The 21,948-nt window shown below is 45.3% G+C and overlaps 1 protein-coding gene across 3 annotated transcripts in view; it reads left to right on the top strand.

Annotated features, from left to right (window-relative positions):
- The window catches only part of LOC146797446 (uncharacterized), a 163,794-nt gene that overhangs the window by 41,877 nt on the left and 99,969 nt on the right, over positions 1-21,948 (top strand). For all 3 annotated transcript variants that reach the window (XM_085624466.1, XM_085624464.1, XM_085624465.1), the window contains one exon: positions 2,613-7,350. In XM_085624466.1, coding sequence (XP_085480592.1) covers positions 2,802-7,350 — 4,549 coding nt within the window. In that variant the 5' untranslated portion in view covers positions 2,613-2,801. The remainder of the gene's footprint in view (positions 1-2,612; positions 7,351-21,948) is intronic.

Raw genomic sequence — 21,948 nt, 5'->3', positions numbered from 1 at the left:
CCTCATCCGGACGGACATGACAGCCATGTATTATATACAAAAACAAGGAGGCACACATTCTCTCCAGCTGTCCCAGCTCGCACAGAACATTTGGAGATGGGCCATTCCCCAGAACATATACCTACTTGCAGAACACCTTCCAGGGGTTCACAATCAAATTGCCAATCTGTTAAGTCGACAAACTCAACAGATCCACAAATGGGAACTACATCCACAAGTCCTACTGCCCTTTTTCCAACAATGGGGCCAACCAGACATAGATCTGTTCGCCACAAACGCAAAATGCCCAACCTTCGCTGCCAGGTTTCCCCACCCAGAGTCAAAGGGCAATGCGATATGGATGAACTGGTCAGGCAGATTTGCGTACGCTTTTCCGCCTCTCCCACTCATTCCATTAGTGGTACGCAAGCTCAGGCAAGTCTCTCAAACTGATCCTATTAGCTCCCACATGGGCACGCCAGCCGTGGTTCCAAACACTACTGGAACTCTCGCTTGTTCCACACCAAAAACTACACATCTCTCCGTCCTTATTAACCCAGAACCATGGAGGAATCCGACGCCCAGATCCAGGTCAACTGGATCTGGCTCCTGAAGTCCTAGAGCTCGGTTACCTAAACCTGCCACCAGACTGCATGAATATTATAAAGGAGGCCAGAAGACCTACCACTAGAGCCTTCTATGCTGCAAAATGTAAGAGATTTGCCATTTACTGCTCTAACAATCATATAAACCCACTGGATGCATCCATCCAAGACATCATTTGCTACTTACTGCACTTGCAAAGATGTAATTTGGCATACTCATCCATACGTCTCCACCTAGCAGCATTAGCAGCCTACTTACAAAATCGACAACACTTGTCACTATTTAGAGTACCTGCGATCAAAGCCTTCATGGAAGGACGAATTTTCCTCCCAGATTACCACCCTCACCAGTGTGGAATGTTCTTACAAGGCTCATGGGACCCCCTTTTGAACCTCTGCATAAATGCGAACTACAGTTCCTCACATGGAAAGTGGCTTTCCTTATCGCTATCACATCCCTCAGAAGGGTAAGTGAAATCCAGGCTTTAACCATACAAGAACCATTCTTACAATTACACTGCAACAAAGTGGTTCTTGGAAAAATTCCGAAATTCCTTCCAAAAGTCATATCTCTGTTCCATCTTAACCAATCAGACTTACCAGTGTTCTTCCCAAATCCAGACTCGGTAGCTGAAAGAGCTCTTCATACCTTAGAAGTTAAGAGCCCTTCTTTACTACATTGACAGAACCAAGTCATTCCGCAAAACAAAACAATTGTTTGTTGCTTTCTTTCCACCACATAAAGGCAACCCCATTTCCAAATCTGGGATAGCTAGGTGGATCGTTAAATGTATCCAAATATGCTACCACAAGGCTAAACGCACACTAACAGTTTCCCCTAGAGCGCATTCCACACGCAAAATAGTGGCTTCCATGGCATTCTTAGGAAACATTCCCTTAGAAGATATTTGTAAGGCAGCCACATGGTCTACAACACACACCTTCACTAAACATTATTGTGTTGACGTGCAAGCAAAGCAACAAGCTTCTGTGGGTCAGGCTGTCCTTAAAACTTTATTTCAAACGGCTGCAACCGATATAGGTGACCACCGCTAGGGGAGACACTGCTATATAGTCTATTCTAAGTGTGTGATCTGCAGCTCATATGCCTCGAACGGAATATGCTACTTACCAGTATGCATCTGTTCTTGGCATGTAGAGTTGCAGAGCCACACACGCCCACCCACCTCCCGGGACCTGTATCTGTTCCAGCATTGTCTTACTTAGACATCACACATGGACATCTCTCTCTTTTCTACAAACTCCATCATTTCCCATCATGGCGAAAAACAATCTAAGGATGGAGTTGATGCCCATGCGCACTGTAGTCCAAGGGAGAAGTCACCTATCTCAACATGAGAGAACCAGTATATAGCTAAGGCCTTCAGTCATCTGCAGGTGGAAATAAAAACTGCATCTAAACATCTCAATTTCATGAAGCTCTTTAAAACTTGTTTTTATGTCATCCACCTGCTTTTAAATATGCTACTATTTGATTTTGTTATTTTGCTCTGTCATTAGGTTTGCTACAATTTTAGTTTTAGGTCAGTGCTGGTCCCCATGCTTCATAACTATTTCCAAATTCAGACTTGGTGTCCACAGAAGAATATCTGGGATATAGATATAAGCTCCTTCAAAGAAATGCTCATGCCCCTGCCTTTTCTACACTACTTATTTTACAAGTTTGCCTCCTGCCCTCTTTTCCTCCTCTTGTAGGTGAGTTTCGTCAAACCTGTAATCTGGGATCCCAGCTTTCCAAGGGTCACGTGATCTTTTCCTGGTACTGATGTAAAAGTGTGTTAGCAATGTTTTTCGACTGAAATTTTTTAATGAAGTATGTTTTGTAGAAGAATTACTTGTATAACCTTATTCTCTGGAGTATTTTAAAAAAAATGTTTTCCAGTTTTGTATTTCTTGAAGTCTACCCTAAATATTTATAACTGCAAATGCAGTTTTTTGTATTGAATTTTTTGAAAATACTGTAGGTCTGTGTTTTGATGTAAAACTACTTTTTCTCTTTTCCTCTAGCTCTCAAAGAATTGAGATCGGATCCGGGCATGTCCTAATCTGGTATCCTGATTCCAGGAAGGCTATGTGTAATTGGAGGATCTGGACTTCACTTTTTCTGCTTCAAGCTCTGCCATCTAGAGCATGAAAAACTGTGATGCCGGCAATTGTGCTAAGCTGCACCTATGAAGCAAAGATCCCACACTGGGAATGAGAAGTGAAGCCAGTGGAGAGCCACCCTGCCTATCGCTGCAGGACAATTCCAAGTATCTTCACAGTGTTGAGGTGCCAGAAACCTTGTTTAATGATCTTGTCCATGTGCCCGGTGCACAGGTGGCAGACGGCCTGAACACGAATTCAAAGGAAAACCTCCTAAAAAAGGTGATTCTGAGGGGGGCAGTTGAAAAGATTACTTTAATCAAGAAGGCTGGGCCAAAGCCTGAAAACAATAGATCTGACCACATGTTTGAAATAAAAAGCTCCAGAGGCGAGGATGCCTCCTCTTCCACGCAGGAGGATTGTGAGTCTGGCTACAGTGTTGGGCTGCCAGAAAACTCGAGTACGGCTTTCGCTGATGAATCTGCAGATACCACAGATCAAGTCGCGAAAGGTGGTCGCTTCTTCAAGGCAAGTAAAAAAGGGCCAGTCAAAAAGAGAACTTCGTTCAGGAAGCCAATGGGCAGGCCAGACAATTCTAACCACTTCTTGGACGTAGAGAGTAAAATAGGTGATACCCGGTGTTTGGTGCAGGAGGATGACCAGTCCCACTGCCATCAAGACTTGCCGGAAAGCATGTCCACTCCTTACTCCATTGAGACCCCATTTACTATTGAAAACATTGACATGCGCACAAGAGAAGGACGTATGTTAAAGGCAAGTATAAAGGAGCAAGTTAAACAAATTACTCTCATCAAGAAGGCTCAGAAAAGGCCAGAGAGAAACATTTTTGACCATACACGTGAAATGAAATCTGGACCTGGTACGGTTGCTCCTTCTGCACAGGAGGATATGCTACCCAGCTGCAGCGATGAGATGCCAGATGACCAGAGTAATACTTTGCTTGAAGTTCAATCGGTGAATACAAAAATGTCTAAAAAAGTTCCAAGAGAGGCCCATATATCGATTTGCGAAACAGAAGATGTTAAGAAGACTTCTTTAGCTAGGAAGGCCCGAAAAAGACCTTGGAAGGATAATGCGGAGAGTGTTCAAGTTGGTGAAGGTGCCATGTCTGTGCATCTAATGGAGTCCAGCAGCGCAGTTACGACGTCTGAAAACCTGTGTGATCATTTTGATAATGTACCAGTTGTTGCTGTAGAACACCTAAGCCCAAAAAAGCATGAGGGCCAATTTCCAAAGGCAGAAACAAAAGGGGAGGTAAAAAAAATATCTACTGTCAAGGAAGTAAGAAAAAGGCCAGCTAAAACTAATTTGGAGAGCACACTTGAAATAAAAAGTAAAGTGAGTAAAGATTCTTCTTCAGTGAAGGAGTTAACCGAATCCTGTGGCAGCATTGAGATGCCAGAAAGGCTGTCTGATGCGGCTCCTGAAATACCACAAAGTACTGCAATAAAACTGCACACAAATATAAAAGTGTCCCATTTGCCAGTGGTTGGTACAAAAGGCAAAGGCAAAATATATGGTAATCCGGTCCATAAAAGGCCTGCAAAGAATAATGTGGATCATTTGTTTGATATAGGAAGTGAATCTGGTGACCGCACATCTTCGGTGCAGAGTGACACAAAATCTCAATGTGGTGTTGAACATACAGAAATTCAGTGTAGCACATTTCCTGCAGATTCTGTTCATCGCGTGCATGCTAATACAGAAGGCCATTTGTTGAAAACCGATACAATGGGTCCTGTCAAAAAGGTAACTTTTATGAAAAAGGATAAAAATAACCCAGCAAACAATTTGGACACTCGGCTTGAAGTAGGAAGGAAGGCAACTGATGGTACATCTCCATTGCAACACAATGTCGACTCTTTCTCTGATGTGCCTACAGATACTGTTGATGGCCTGCACAATAGTGCAGAAGAGGCCATCTTGGTCAATACTGGTTCAAAAGGAGCTATCAAACAAATGACACTAGTCAAAAAAGCCAGGAACAGGTTGCAGAAAGGTGGTTCAGATGATGTACTTGAAATGAAAAGCAGGATCGGCTTTGAATTGTCCCGTAATGAAAAGGAGTCCTCCAAGTCTTCCTGCAGCATTGAAGCTCGAAATAACATAACTAATGCTGATGTACTGCCACACCATGCAGAAAACATTTATAGACCCATCCAGGAGAGCAGTATTTTAAAGGATGGCAAAAAAGAGGTCTTGAAGAACACTTCAGTAAAAAATGCACACAAAAGGCCTGCAAATAATTCAGATCATGTGCTTGAAAATAAAAGTGCAACTGTTGAAAACACTTCTAAGTTGCCGGGCGATTTGAGGTCCCACTGCAACCCTCAACCTTCAGAAAACAAGTGTCACTCTTTATCTGCAGTACAAGCAGATGCTGGAGAACAATTGAGCACAAAGACTGGAATTACCTGCATGTCAAATTTGAGTGAACAACGGACAGGACCGTCTGTCCCTATAAACAAAAATGCTCGGAAAAGGCCGACCAAGAATAATACGAAGTATGGTTCCACTGAAGATGTCTCTTTGTCACAGGGGGTGCCTCAATCTCAATGCAGTATTAAATTTTTAGAGAACTTGAGTGCTTTTCCTCATCCGCCTACAGTGGACCAACTACCTACAATATCTGAGGCTCAAATGATTGAGGCCAAGGGGGTGGTTAAAAAGGTAGCTGTAATGAAAAACCCTCGTAAAAGGCCAGAGAAGAATTTAGACCCTATCCGTGACAAAGTAAGTGGATCATGTGGAGCTGCAACATTGGGCAAGGACGGCATTAAGCATCATTTTGGAGGTATAATGCCTGAAAGTACACCTGATGCTTTTCAGCGTCTGCCTCCACATCATGTAGTACACTTTAACACTAACACAGATGAAGGGAATTTGATGAAAATGGGAAATAAAGGGCAAGGTAAGCAAGCACCTGCAGTAAACAAGGCTCGTAAAATGCCAGCTAAAAACCATTTTGATCAAGTGCTTGAACTAGAGAGTGGCAAAGGTGAAAATACATCTTCCGTGGTAGAGGATTCCATGTCTCCGGGCAGAGATGGGCTTCCGAAAGGCTTGTACAAACCAATCTCTAATGTACCTGCTGAGCACACACAGGTGAAGAAAAAAGAGGGCTGTTTGTTCAAACCTGCTGAAAAAAGGGCAGTGAAGAAGATGACTCTATCACAAAAGCCTAGAACGGGCCTGGAGAAAGATTCTGAACGTGTGCTTCAAATGAAAAGTGAAAGAGTTGATGATGCGTGTTACTTGGTCCAAAATGATTCTGTGTTCCGCTATAGTGTAGAACTACCAGAGAATCTGTGTTCAGATTTCCCTGCTACCCCACAACCCACTTCTGATGCCATGGCTATAAGCACAGATGGTGGGCGCTTGTGCTTATTTGCAGCTGGTAAAAAAGAGATGGCCAAAAAGAAGCCACTAGTCAAGAAGACCAGCATCGGGCCAGAAGAGACTCTTTCAAGTCACCCTCATGAAATTGAAATTGAATTGGGTGAAGATGCATCGTCTTCAGTGTTGGGTGATTCAGAGTCCCTCTGTGGCATTGATCTGGCAGAAGGCTCCTGTAGTGCCTTTCCTGATGTATCATCAGATACTTTGGACAATGTGAACATGAGCACAGAGGAGGCCTGCTTTTTGAAGGCAAGTCAAAAAGGGTCTGTAGGAAAGATGACTTTGATACAAAATGCTGAAACCGGTGTTGAAGACAGTGAGCTTGACCGTTTATTTGCAATGGAAAGTGGAGGACATACTGATGCTTTGGTACAGGATGATTCACACTCCAGTTTTGAAATTGAAGAAGTTCTGGGTACTGATTTTTCCAGTGTGCTGCCCCACACAGCAGATAGCACAGGCATCGGCATGGAAGAAGGCATTTTGTTAGAGGCCAGCACAAAAGAGGTCATGAAAAAGGGGTCCCAAATAAAGTCCAGTCCAAGGCAGCGAGAGATTAATTTAGACCAAGAGCACAAACTAAAAAGTGGAACTGATGAGGACCTTGGTGCATTGTTACACGAGGATTCAGAGTCACACTTCAATGTGGGCGTACAAGGTAGCCCTGGGTTATCACATACTGTTGAAGACGTAGACCTTAGCACAGAGGCGGATCTTCTGGGCTTGTTTCAGCAAAGTAGAAATGTTGAACAGGGTCTGGTGGTCACAAAGCAAGAAACTGGTCCTGGAGACAGTACTTCGGAGCCATTGCTGAAGCGAAGAGGAAGAAAGAAAAAAGAACCGGAATTGGAAGCCCTTCCAAATGGGGAAATCCGTGTGAAGAAGAAACCAAGGTTCAGTGCAAAAGATCGAGAAGGAGTTGGGAAGCCACGGAAAAGGGGTAGGAGGTCCGAGTCTGGGCTTTCAAACGATGGGACTCACGATGGCGAGACAAATTTAGACTTCGGAGAAATCTTTGATGCTGTCTTGGCAGAGGCCTCCAAATGGGAACGCAGGAGGGATACTGAAGGTCTCAAACACTTGGAGTTTGGGGAGGTCCTCTCTGATACAGGAAGGCTGACAGCCCCACCATTATCTGATAATGAACTCTACAGCTCTGCCGACGAAACTGAGGAAGTATACTTTGGCTATCCACATGCATACGAACAGAATAAATTCACAGCCTTGAAAAAGCAGAAAGGTAAGTGAGAAAAATCCTGTATAATTATATGCATGTATAAATGCATACTTTGCCTTATTTGTGAGACAAATCCAAGCGAATTGTGATGAACGTTCTTTGCTTGGCATGATTTATGCAAAGTTTATATGAGGAAAACACTATTAATGACTACAAATCATCTTATAAAGATTTGAGATTTATATTTCTCTGTGTGTGTGTATATATATATATATATATATATATAATTTTATGCCCACGGAGACATAGTTATGCGGCCACAAAGTCTGTTGTAGATAACTTGATTAATTCAGACCTTGGGCTTTTATCTTTGCACAGTTAGCCTAAAAAATTGCAGAGACAATAAACCTAATTGGCTGAGCTACATTTTCTTATTGCTGCAGATTTTATTCTCTGTCTATAAACGCTGCGCTTAAATTATATGGATGCATCATGGTAAGTGAACTGCCCAGTCATGCTATGTCCACCATAGGGCGCTGTTTTCTATTGTCAAGTATGAAAATTTCCTATTTTATATGTAACTGAAAAGGTATATTTTAATACCAAATGCCTTTTATCAAAAAGTGTTTTAAACCATTTTTTCCTCATGAATAGTTTAAATCATTATGACTGAGAAGCTGCTACTTGCCGATCAACTTTTTAACATAACCCTGATCTATTTGTGTAATGATTCTTTCTTTTAATTGCTGTTTCCCGCACTTAGCACTTTAATGGGCTTGATTGTCTAAATAAAGTATTTGATCTCTGTGTGTGTATATGTATGTGTGTGTGTGTGTATATGTGTATATATATATATATATATATATATATATATATATATATATACCTACTGGCGATCGCCAGTAGGTAGTTATAGTTAGGACCCTGTTTCCATAGGAAATCCGCAACCTTCTATTTTGAATAACTTTGGCGCCGGTCGACGAATCCTCGCGAATTTCTCAAAATAGGTGGGGCGCTACGCTCCGCTCCTACCCTGAAAGTCTCGGGGGGATTCGTCAAGCGGGGGCTGAGATAAAAGGGGGGTCCCAAAACGCGTTTTTCCCATGCATTTTTCCATAGGACCTTTAGACAGGGCTACAGCCCGAACGGCTGAACAAAATTACTAGAAATTTGGCAGAGAGGTAGTCCTCAGGTCAAGGAAGTGCCTTTTGTAGGTTTGGTGTAAATCTGTTCAGTAGATTCTGAGAAAATAGCCTTTAAATCAATATATATATATCTGAGCCAGCTTACGGTACGCTTACCGTAAGCTTACCGTACGCGTACGGTGGCGTGCGCGAGCGCGATTCTGATTGGCTCTTGGCTCTTAGATCTTAGTAAACATTCGAATCGGCCGAAACCAGGAAGCGGCGGCCGCCATTTTCTCTCTCGCACTGAGAGTTAGGTTGTAAAATAAAGCCAAAAAACATGTAAAGGGGCTGTTTAGACAGCTCCCACACACATAGCCATGTTGAGGGAGTCCCCAAAGACCCCCCAAGGCCAAAAATGCAATTTTTATTTTTTCGCTAATTTCGCCGATTACGTTTACCGTACGCGTACAGTAAACAATTATAAAAAAAAAAAAACTATCCACACTCTCCCCACCCCGTGTGCAATTGGTGGCCACAGGCCACCAATTTTGCATGGCTTATCAGAGGTGTGATAAACTAGAATATTTTAAACAAAAATAATAAAAGAAAAAATTATCCACACATCCACCCCGTGTGCAAATGGTGCCCGAAGGGCACCATTTGTGCATGGCTTATAAAAATTACGAAAAATTAAAATATTACCTTTCAAAACGAAGTGCATCATATGTCCTCCATGTGCGCACGGTGCGCGAAGCGCATCGTGCGTACATGGCCCATCTAGCGTAACGTGGGCACGTGGTGCGCGTAGCGCACCGCGTGCCCACCGTGCGTGCACGGCACTAACTGCGTAAAGTGGGCGCGCGAAGCGCACCGCGTGCTTACTGTGCGCGCACGGTGCGCGAAGCGTGCGCGCACGGAACGAACTGCGTTAAGTGGGCGCGCACGCCACGAATGGCGTAAAGTAACTTAGCATTTAAAAAACCGTACAAATTCACTGAAAAAACCATAGGTTTCACGCACGTTATAGTTAGGAATTAGCATTTAAAAAACCTTGCAAATTCACTGAAAAAACCATAGGTTTCACACATGTTATAGTTAGCGGAAATTTTACTGATAAAAAACCAGTGAAATTCCCCCGTTATAGTTAGTGCAGGCAACTATAACTCACGCGACCGCAATCTTCTGCTGATGACATATGTGTCTTTATGAAAAAAAAATATTTGTAATATATGTATAGCTAAAAATGTATGGAAGAAGACATGGGCAAATAAGTGTCTAAATACAGTATTAGCATCAGCAGAGGATTGCGGTCGCGTGAGTTATAGTTGCCTGCACTAACTATAACGGGGGAATTTCACTGGTTTTTTATCAGTAAAATTTCCGCTAACTATAACATGTGTGAAACCTATGGTTTTTTCAGTGAATATATATTACACGCTCATACACTTTTTTGAGAGATCAAAAACTTTATTTAGACAATTTGGTCCGTTAAAGTGATGTATGATTTATGAAGGCTGCTGCGTCAGCCAAAATGAGTCTCTTTTGGCTTCCCGGTCTGAAGAAATAAAAAAATATATACACATGGCCCCCAACCCCCCCCCCCCCGAATTTGGAGCGAAGGAAGTTGAGGAAACAGTGGATCTTGTATCACTGGTTCACCGACACTAACGCACTCCTTCACCAACTAACATCATACCTATAGTAATGTGTACTCATCATTGCTAATTCTGCACAAAAACACTGAACAACTTTGCAAACCTCCTTACCTTGAACGGCAAATTCATTCTCTTCATTCGAGACCTAGCTTACCCCCCCACCCCTATATTTTGCCATGTCATCCACATGGAATTGTCGTCATCCACCAGCCAATCCTTCAAAAACATGGCCCTGACCTCTTCAACTTTTCCAGTAATGCAGACTCTCCAGTAATGCAGACACTCCTCAACACACTCAGTTCCTCTCTGAAGTATTTTTTTGCTATGCATGCAACCCTTTGTAACAAGGTGAGCCCTGTATCCCAGGCTCGCTGGTACTCCCAATACCTAAATGCTTCAGGACAAACCATTGTACGTGATTAGATGCAATTCACTTCCCAAACTCCAGAAAACTCATGGGCCATCCAAAAAGAACACTCCTAGAAAATTAACCATCCAAACTGCTGCCTTGCTGAAGGCATGAACGAAAGTAAATCTTTCTTCCAACCAATCAAAACACTTTGAAGATCCACTTGCACCTTGCTGTAGTCCCATTATATTGAGAGGACTGCAAAAAACTATTTGATCAACATTAAAACCCTCCACCTCCTTCACATCACCTACTGCTTCACAAGATATCCCATCCTGCCTATCCTTACAACCGTATACTTTAACCAGTGTAAACCTTATTCGCCAATCATTTTGTTGGGGCGGCAGATGTCCCTCCATGTGCAACTGGTATCCTGATCTTTTGTTTGGCCCTAGTGTTATGCTAATCTAGTATGTGTGCAGAGGCCTAGGTATGTCCCTGGTAATGTGAGGTCTGTTCTATTACCTGGAGGGGCACACAAAGCATGCACTACATTTTTCTTTCACATTGTGACAGTCCCTGGACTGTACTTTGAAAACGGCAACAAAAGCATCCTTCCTGTGGGCATCATCATCATAGGAATGGTCTTCCATAAGACCATAATGAACCCCAGAGTGCTTTGGCTTTCAGTGCCATCCGGTTCCTTCATCAACAGTCTGGTTAAATTTGGTAAACCGTCTGCTTGTGTTTGGACTGTTGTATTCTATTTCTCCCCCCCCCCCCCACCTTCCCTTACATTCCATTCCATTCATGTGGAATTGGAATCCACATCCTTTCCACAGCACAAGCTGTTTCTTCAGTGAAAATGAGGTGTTGCTGCGTGGGTAGTGCCGCCCCTACCCAGGGCCCACAGACATGAGTTGCCTTTCATTGTGAAACTTTTTTCAGGGTGGGGAAAGAAGGAAGTGTATGGGAAGTGATTTTGCAATTGCTGAGCAGATTTTTGCATGAGCAAATATGAGTGTATATCTGCTAAAGCGAAAATGACATTCTAAAGGTTCTATGTAAATGGTTTCCATGCCTACGAATGAATTCTGAAATCCATAAATTGCACCTATGCAGTAACCTATAGTTGCGGGCGCACATTATAACTTTCTTATACTTCTAATTTATTTTCATTTTGTTCATAATGGTTTTACACTGATTCTCCATTACTAACTTTTGTTTTAATACTGGTGTGCAACAAACACTGTGTACTAATTGATGTCTCAAAGAAATGTAAATATAATTTCTTTGAGACCTCTATTAGTAAACTAAGCTGCACAGTAGTTTAGCAAAACCAGTATTTTTTCATCATCTTCACATCTGAGAACATTTACATAGTCTCAAGTTGTTATATTTTGCAAATATATGTACACGTTTTTATACTTAAACTGCAGTCAGGAATTTAAGCTGAGCCCCTAGCTTGCTACATTTCAATAGCGCTCTCTAATATAGGCTTTGCATTAATATATACAAGTTTTAATAGCATATACTCATGGAACAAACTTTGCCTTATTGGCAGGGAAGCCTCTTTCACAGATCCATTATGTTGTATTGTAAACTGTAGCAAAAGGTTTGTGCTGGCTTCTTGGCCTGTGAATAAAATAAACAAGAAAACATCTTGTCCTTGAACCTGAGCAATGTGTGCTGGTTGTCTGGCAGTAGGATTTCCTCATCTGTTTGTAGAAATATCAAATTGTGCAGTTTTTAAGCCTTTTCTTCAACCACTGTATAGTTGAGAGAAGCGTTTGGGCCTAGCTTGCGCTAAATGCACACAGAATAGCCATAACTCTGTTACTGGATCTTTTTCATTGTCTTCTGTTCTAAAAACATGCAGAACAGTTGGTAATCGGAAATGACTAGATCATCCTTCACCTTAACACACTGAGCATGTGCACTGGCTGTTCGCTCTATTAACAAAATCACTCCTAACCTTGTGCTGGCTGTCATGAGTATGATTGGTGGAGCCCTACCTTTTTACACTGGTTGGGTTCGCTCTTTCCAAGACAGTGTACCTCCCACACATGTACCTTCCGGTGGCAGGATGGGAGCATTATACTAATCTGGTGCAGTGGTAGATGGTTGAAACTTACATTTCTGAGCTTGGAGACTTGGGAGGATCTCCTGGGAAGGAAGTCCAAATGTTCCAAGTAATCACTGAAAGGCTGGCATGTTGAAGGAAGTTCCCAAGACCCACAGTAAAGGCATCTTGGTCTGCCTCCGTTTAATTCCTCATTAGGAAGAGATCCCCTATGGTATCGCAGCTGCCATCTCACCATTGAGTCATGTCCACCGAATTGACAAATGCCCAGAACACTGGCAGATCCCAAAAATCGAATTCCCTGGCTAAAGGGGCACCCATTAACACCAATTTAAGTGTGTGCTCCCGCAGCTGTTGGTGTGAGGCACCAAAAATGGTATCTGACCATCCTCTGTACCGCCCGCCATCAGGGCTGACTCAGTTAGAGAGCATACAAGTCATCCTGCTGCAATTTCTTCTCCCAAGTATCGCCGTCCACGAGCCAGTGCGTCGCATGCTGAATCTGAGGCCAAATATTATCATTCCAAGTTAGGTACCACAAACCCCACCAACACCCCCACCCCACCCTCCTTATCCTCCTCCAGTGGGTGGCACAGGATGTGTCTGGCAATCCGAGATCGACCCTTTGTCCAAACCAGAGACCAAATCCGTGTTCAGCTGCCAGAAAATGGTTGAGGGAAAACGCTTGAATGAATGTTGGACACAGTAGAGGCAGCTTGGTAGCAGGGGCGCTTTAGAAATGGCTACACGTCCCATAAAGAAGAGTGGGTGAGTATTCGAAACTTGAATGGCAGGCCAGATGCCCCCTGCGAATTCTTATGATCTAGTGCAAGAGTTTCCAAGAAGTGTGTGCCACTATCCTGCCCAAATAGCGAAATGCTGTTGGTTTCCCAGTGCAAGGGAGCCATATCCTGCCGAACTCAGATGGCCATCAGCTCCACGGGCAGAGCAAAGCTATGCTGGGACAGGGTGCGACCTGGTCTTGTACCCCTTATGATAGGCCAGGTCTCTGAACATAATGTTCGAGGCATATGAGCTGCAGATTACACACTGTGCATAGATCACCATCTGGTGTTTGGCCCGGATGTTTGCACTTGTTTTTGTCTTGGAAAGTCTTTGGCAGTCACGAGGTACGTGACTCCTCCTTTGGATCATAGTGCGCATGGGCATCGGCTCCATCTTCAGATTGTTTTTTTCCGCCATCGGGCTCGGATGTGTTCTCGCGTTCCAGCTCGGAACCGTTAACGGTTTCTCTTCGACGCGCAATCCTTCCCATTTCGACGGTATTGTTTTTGATCGAGTTTCCAACCACACGTTCCCTTCAACTCCAAGTCTTTGATTCTGGTCGTCGACGAAGTCCTTCGGGCCTACCAGGGCCTCATCTCCGGCTCATGGAAAGGACGCCATTTTAAAAAGTGTCCTCGATGTGGGTCGAAGATTCCCCACACCGACCTACATGAGGTGTGCAACCTCTGCCTCTCACCGGAGCACGAGGCCAGGGACTGTCCAGCTTGTGCCTCCTTCCGCTCCAAAAAGACCATCCGGGACCGACTCGCTCGAAGAACAATGGCACAATCCACCTTTGCTAGAGGTTACCAAAGGGGAAATAACAGCAAAAAGGCAGAGGCAAAAATAACCACTCCTGCTCTGCCTCCACATGTACCCCATGACTTCCCTCCACTTCCCCCAGACTATTCCACTCCAGTCGGGGGAAGACTCCACCAATTTCTCCCTGCCTGGATAAACATCACTTCAGACAGGTGGGTCCACAAAATAATTCAATCCGGCTACTGTCTCGAACTAACCTCTAAACCCCCCCCCCCCCCCCCCCCCCCCACCCCCAAACATCCCACTCAAACACCGTCCAATGTCACAAGAACATCTGTCACTTTTAAAGCAGGAGGTAATCTCCCTACTACAAAAGAGTGCAATAGAACCAGTTCCCCTGCACCAACAAAACAGGGGGGTCTACTCCCAATATTTTCTCATACCAAAAAAGAACGGATCTCTAAGGCCTATTTTAGACCTCAGACCTCTAAACATATACATACATTCAGACCATTTCCACATGTTCACACTTCAGCAAGTCCTCCCTCTGCTTTCCCAGGGCGACTTCCTTGCTACTCTAGACCTCAAGAACGCCTATTTCCACATTCCCATTCACAGCGCTCACAGAACATATCTAAGGTTCGTAGAGGACGGTCAGCACTGTCAATTCAAGGTGCTCCCATTCGGAGACACCACAGCACCAAGAGTGTTCGCCAAGTGCCTAGCAGTAGTGGCAGCACATCTAAGAAGACAAAACATGCATGTCTTCCCATACCTAGACGACTGGCTCATAAAAGCCAAATAGTACAATCAGTGTGTACAACACACTCACGCCACTATTCAACAACTTCACAACCTGGGATTCACAATAAATCACGCCACGCCCCAGCTCCAACTGTCCCGCACGCAACAATACCTCGGTGCCACCATAAACACCGCAAGAGCACTCTCCTATCCCAGTCCCGCCAGGATAGCGAGCATCCAAGCTCTTCTCACCAGATTCCAACCGCAACACTCTCTTCCAGCTCGAGTGTTCATGCAACTCATAGGAATGATGGCCTCTTGCATATTCATAGTGCCTCATGCAAGACTCCAGATGCGTCCTCTCCAAGAGTGCTTAGCACGCCAATGGAACCAGGCTCAAGGTCACCTAACAGATCTGGTGTTGGTAGTCTGTCGTACCCATCACTCTCTGCAGTGGTGGAACACCAAGAACCTTTCCAAAGGGCGACCGTTCCTCAAGCCAGTTCCTCAAATAGTCATGACAGCGAACGCATCGCTCTCCGGCTGGGGAGCTCACCTACTACATCACACCATGCAGGGCAGGTGGACACCTCAACAAAAGTTACTCCACAGCAACCATTTGGAGTTACTAGCAGTCTTCCTAGCCTTAAAAGCATTTCAAAAACATACATGAGGCAAGACTGTCTTAGTCCGCACCGACAACATGACAGCCATGTATTACATCCAGAAACAAGGCGGGACACACTCTCTGCAGCTCTCTAAACTTGCACAGAGCATATGGAGGTGGGGCTATACCTCACAACATTTTTCTCCTAGCCCAACATGTCCCAGGAGTCCAACACAATAGCCGACCTCTTGAGTCGTCAAACAGAACAAATCCACGAGTGGGAACTTCATCCACAAGTTCTTCAACCGTTTTTTCATACTTGGGGGCAACCACAGATAGATATTTTCGCCACCCAAGAAAACGCCAAATGCCCAAACTTCGCCGCCAGGTATCCTCACCCATTGTCCAAAGGCAATGCGATATGGATGAACTGGTCAGGCAGATTTGCGTACGCTTTTCCGCCTCTCCCACTCATTCCACTAGTGGTGCGCAAACTACAGCAACACTCATTAACTCTCATCCTAGTTGCTCCAACTTGGGCCAGACAGCCATGGTACACCACACTGCTGGAATTCTCAGCAGTTCCGCACCAAAAACTACACCGCTCTCCACGCCTCTTAACCCAGAACCATGGAGAGATCCAACACCCAGACCCAGCTCAGCTCAACCTAGCGATCTGGCTCCTGAAATCCTAGAATTCGGTTACCTTAACCTTCCTCCTGACTGTATGAACGTCATCAAAGAAGCTAGACGGCCTACCACTAGAGCATGCTATGCAGCCAAGTGGAAAAGATTCGTAGTATACTGCCATAACAACGCTAATCCCCTAGATGTGTCTATCCAACACATCATAGGCTACTTACTACACCTCCAAAAATGCAACCTAGCGTATACCTCCATCAGATTGCATCTGGCTGCCATAGCAGCATATCTACAAAATAGACAACACCTCTCACTTTTCAGGGTACCTGCCATAAAGGCCTTTATGGAAGGACTCAAAAGAATAATTCCCCCCAGAGTACCACCTTCCCCTGTGTGGAATTTGAACATCGTTCTCACAAGACTAATGGGGCCTCCATTTGAACCCCTACATAAATGTGAGCCACAATTCTTAACATGGAAAACTGCTTTCCTTGTAGCCATTACTTCTCTACGAAGAGTTAGTGAACTACAAGCACTAACCATTCAAGATCCCTTTCTACAGATGCATCTTAATAAAGTTGTTCTCTGAACTAATCCTAAATTCCTCCCTAAAGTCATTTCTCCCTTCCACCTCAATCAATCTGTAGAGCTGCCTGTAGTCTTCTCGCAGCCACAAACAGTCGCAGAAAGAGCTCTTCACACCGTAAATGTAAAAAGAGCACTATTGTACTACATAGAAAGAACAAAACCCTTTTGTAAGACCAAATAACTATGTGTCTTTCTCACCACCACATAAAGGCAACCCCATATCAAAATCTGGGATAGCTAGGTGGATTGTCAAATGCATACAGATTTGTTACCCTAAAGCAAAACGTAACTTATCTGTTCCTCCTAAAGCCCACTCTACACGAAAGATAGGGGCTTCAATGGCATTTCTAGGCAACATTCCCTTAGATGATATCTGCAGAGCAGCTACATGGTCTACACCACACACATTCACAAAACACTACTGTGTTGATGTGCAAACTAAACAGGCTAGTGTTGGCCAGGCTGTACTAAAAACACTATTTCAAACTACTGCAACAGATACTGGTGGTCGCCGCTAAAGGTGGATACTGCTTTACTGTGAGAAAGTGGCTCTGTATATACTGTTCCTTAATAGGTGCAGGGTGTACAGAGTCCACAGTCCCCAAGGGTTTAACAGAGGTTAAAGTTAGATATAACCTTACTCTCCAAAGTGGTAGCCTGGTCGAGCAGTAAGGCAGTATCCGAGGACGTGTAAAGCATTTGTTATACACACTCAGTCAGCAAATAGTTCAACACACTCAATAACTGAACTCTAGGCCAATGGTTTGTATATAAAAAAAATATATGCTTGTTTTATTTTAGAACCAACACTTGGAATTAAAATATACTTTCTCGACAGGAGATGTTTCATAAAAATACTTTTGTATATGCAATAGACTTTTCAGTAAACAGTTACAAATAGTTGCAGTAGGCAACTCTATTTCTAAACACAATACATTGAGCTCAATGATAAATTCAAATTATATGCAACAGATTACTTTTGTAATTCCAGGCTTGGATCCTAGATCCAGTCCTGGGTCAGTTCTCAAAATCAGCTGTTGAAAGTCGACTTTGGTACTGTAATGATTTTTAACTAATATTTAGCTATTTCAAAAGTGAGCACTTAGAAAATATTTCAGAGCAAACAATCAATGATTCCCTATGGAAGAAAAAAGAGCCGTCGGGCGCTCAATTGATTTCTATGGGAAATCTCCGGTTTGGAAAAAGACTGCAGGCTCGGGGACGAGGACTCTTCAGGTGCCACTACCACTTCGAGAGGTAAGTTGGGTAGTTGGAGGATAGGTAGGTACCCCGGGATTGGTCACAGAGGGCCGTGGGGCGCTGGGTGCAGGGGTGCCTTTTGGTGTCGGGAAATCTTACCCTCTGTTGATCGCAGTTGGAGTGGCACTCTGTTCTGAGGCTGCAGGCTTCTCCAGGATTGTCGAGGGGGTCCTTGGGTGCCGGACTCGGGGTCACAGTCGCCGTGGGGTCGTCCTCGTGGGTTTAGTTCACTCTGGCACCGGCCAGGCTTGGCGGGTGCAGAATGGGCTGGGATCGCGGTTCCGGGCTGCTGCCAGGGGTGAAAGGTAGGTTCTGAGTAGAGCCTCTACTCATGGGAGTCCCAGGGAATCAGAGTTCAAAGGTAACCAGGTCCTCCGGGGTTTCTGAGGTTGCTGGCCACAAGAGATGCCGCGCTGGAGCAGGAGCAGGTTCGAGGGTCAACAGGCCGGTAGGGCTGGGGCCAAAGCAGTTGGTGTCTTCCTCTTTTTAGCAGCTGCAGGGCAGGTCTTTGTTCTTCTTGCTCTTCTTGTAGTTTCGAATCTGGGATCTGGGGAAGGAAGGTTCAGGGTGCCCCTAAATACTAGATTTAGGGGCGTTACAGGTAGGTGAAGGCCAGGGACCAATGGGTCCTTGTCCTGGGGTGGGTACACCCCCTATCCTGCCTCTCTCCTGTGGGAGGGGGCAGTAGCCTAATCCTGATAGGGTAGGGTCTCCCATCTTCAAGATGGCGAGAGCCCGGAGATGTGCTTCACCTCGCCTCCCCCACCTGAGGGGTGGGGTGGGCAGGCTGGCACATCCCCTGTCCTTGTATGGGGTTTCCGGCCAAGCTTCCCGCCAGAGTGGGGGGTTGCAGTGGCCTGGGGAAACTCCTAGAGGCGGCAGGCCTTTGAAGCTTCCCTTTGCTCATCCTGGGGGAGGAGATTTATCACCTCGCCCAGTATGTGCATTGTTGCAGGCCCGGGAGAGCAGGGGCTCTCCCACCCAGGGGTCCAGCAACATGTCTGCTGTGTGGCAGCCTGGGCAGCCTCAGAGCAGACGTGGATTGTAGGTTAGTTGTAAGGGGGCATCTCTAAGATGCCCTCTGGTGTGCTTGGTACATTAAATCCCAAACTGGCATCAGTGTGGGTTTAATGTGCTGAGAAGTTTGATACCAAACTTCCCAGTCTTCAGTGTTGCCATTATGGTGCTGTGGAGCTCGTGTTTGACGAGCTCTCAGCACCATGTATTCTTAAATGGCAGCACTGCACTTGCAGTGCCCGGGAATGGACCTGGGTACTGTAGGGGCACAGGGCTCCTGCTCCAGTGCCCACACCATGGGCATAAGGCACCCAGCCAGAGGGGTGGCTGACATATGCCTTGGCAGTGTAGGTAATGGGCATGGCACACAGAGATGTGTGCCATGTCGACTCTTCATTTTTGTCCTGCACCCAGACACTCAGCCTGCAAAGGCAGTGTGTGTGTGTAAGGGTACATGGCCTCTAAGGGTGGCACAATGAGTGCTGCAGCCCTTAGGGGCCTTCCCTGGTCACAAGGCCCTGGGTACCTAGGGTACCATTTACCAGGGGCTGACATGTGGCCAGGGTTTGCCAATTTGGAGTTTGTGTGTTTTAAGGAAGGAACATAGGCCCTGGGCACCTGATTGGCAGGAGTCCAGGGTACACTCATTCAAAGTACATTCAGCAATTTAGCGAAAAGTGGGGGCATACCATGCAAGAAAGATGGCACTTTCTCACATTTACAATCTATGCACAATGTGTAATCTGCAGCTCAGATGCCTCGAACGGAATATGCTACTTACCAGTATGCATCTGTTCTTGGCATGTAGAGCTGCAGATCTACACACGCCCACCCGCCTCCCCGGCTACCTTTATCTGTTCCAGTATTATCTTACTTAAATACAACACACATGGGCATCTTTCCTGTTTCTTACTAAGCACCATCATTTCCCTGCTGGCGAAAAACAATCTGAAGATGGAGCCGATGCCCATGTGCACTATGATCAAAAGAAGGAGACGCGCACCTCGTGACTTCCAAAGACTTTCCAAGACAAAAACAATTGCAAACATCCGGGCCCAACACCAGATTGCGATCTATGCACAGTGTGTAGATCTGCAGCTCTACATGCCAAGAACAGATGCATACAGGTGTACAACGTTGCATCATTAAAATTATGTATTTTCCATACTTTAAGAATAATGTGGATAACATTTCTGATTTACATTGGCTACACCATGTTTTGAATTGCACATTTAACTAATTTATTGAAAGACACTGATTTACAGTCTGGTAATGTTAAATACAGAAATCTCTCAGTGTCTACATTGGTGCTACATGTATACATGCAATTTTCACAATGTTCCCATTTGTAAGAAAGGCCAAACATATTTTCTATTTCTACACCTTCATTTTCAAAAATGGTAAGCATATACATTAAAAATTCCTGAGCATCTTGTTGGATATTTTGTGTAAATTGTGTAGAACCAGAAAAAACATCCAAAAGACTACGACCATCTGAAACGGATTGTATTTTAGTTCTATCTGTTGTAAATTTTTCATAAACAGAATGCAACAGAGAACAAGATCTTTTTTGCCGATTCTCCATAATTTGCTCTTGCAAACCTTCAAGATAAAAAACAACATTGACCACTACATTAGCATAGCAGTTGACACCAGAACTATTTTCAAACTGATAACCAACAATCTCTCCAACAGTGTCCAATTTCTTTTTACCTGCAATCACAACATTATCTTGTTCTTTTCTTGACACCTTCAGAACAGATATTCTGATGGATACATCTGCCAGTGGATTCCTCACCTTGTGAATATCCCTTGCGCCAGCAACATTCGGAAACTTTTGTAGCAGTCCACGCCGATGAGGTCGAAGACGACGTCACAGAGACACGGCTCCGCTCGCGACTCCGCTGACGTCACCGGCTCCATAAGAAGACCTCGTCGGCGTGATGACGTCAGTTCCCTTTTATACGCGCCGTCGAAGCCAACGGATTTCGGGAATCGCTGTTAGCGTCGTGGATACTTTGTGTATTTTCATTGTTGTTTCCTGTCTTCTTTGAAGATGTCGACGAAGAAGTCTGGATTTAAGCCTTGCCGGGAGTGTGGCAAGCATATGTCCATCACTGACCCACATGAGGACTGTGTGTGGTGTTTATCCTCGGACCACGATGTGGATGGCTGTACCAGCTGCCGTAAAATGAGATCAAAGGCTCTGAAAGAACGGGAGGCCAAACTCTTTATTGCCAAGATGAAGAAAGAGAAGAGAGGGAGGAGGAGATCGAGGTCTCGATCGAAGTCTACTTCGGGGCATGCTTCGAGAGCTAAGAAGCACAAGAAGAAGAGAAGGCACTCCTCTCGGCACCATTCTGACAAGAGCACGGCGTCGAAGACGAAGTCACCTGCTCGGCGTCGAAGGGACTCAGTCTCTCCTTCTCTTGTGCCGGGTTCGCCTGCTGGTCCTTCATCTCCAGTGGTCTCTTTGTCTCCGGCTTCGCCAGTTCCAGTCCGGACTCCGACGCCGGTTCCATCTCCGGCTCCGTCTCCGGCCCCATCTCCGGCCCCGGAAGAACTTCAAGCCCCGGGTGAGCCTGCGACGCCGTTGAATCCACCGTCGGTGCCGGTTGGCCCGAGTCCGGTGGGGCCTGACCAGTATCCTGCCTTTCCTGGGCCAGGTCAGGACCCCTCGCATTACTTAAATGCGATGTATGGGGTATTTGCTCGTGCCATGTATGCCCCTGGTGCACCTACAGGTCCGATGGGTCCTTTGGCCTTTAACTTAGGGGTGCCGTAGGTGTATCCTCGGGCCCCTTTCTATCCATTTTATCCAGCGACGCAGTCTTGGAATCCTCCGGCTCCGAGAACGTCGACGTCGCTTCCATCCTCGCCGGCTCCGGCTCGACCTCGTTCGACGCCAATGGCTCCGCTGGATCCACGTTCAACGCCGTCGGAGTCGATTACGGCGCCGACGACGATTCGAATTCGCTCCAGGAGGGAGACTCAGAGGATTATTGAGGAGCAGAGATACCTTCAGGAGGAGGCGGAGGATG

Source organism: Triturus cristatus, chromosome 9, assembly GCF_964204655.1.
Source record: "Triturus cristatus chromosome 9, aTriCri1.1, whole genome shotgun sequence".
Lineage (NCBI taxonomy): Eukaryota > Metazoa > Chordata > Amphibia > Caudata > Salamandridae > Triturus > Triturus cristatus.
The sequence above is the reverse complement of the archived record's forward strand: the minus strand, read 5'-3'. Positions and strand labels throughout refer to the sequence as shown.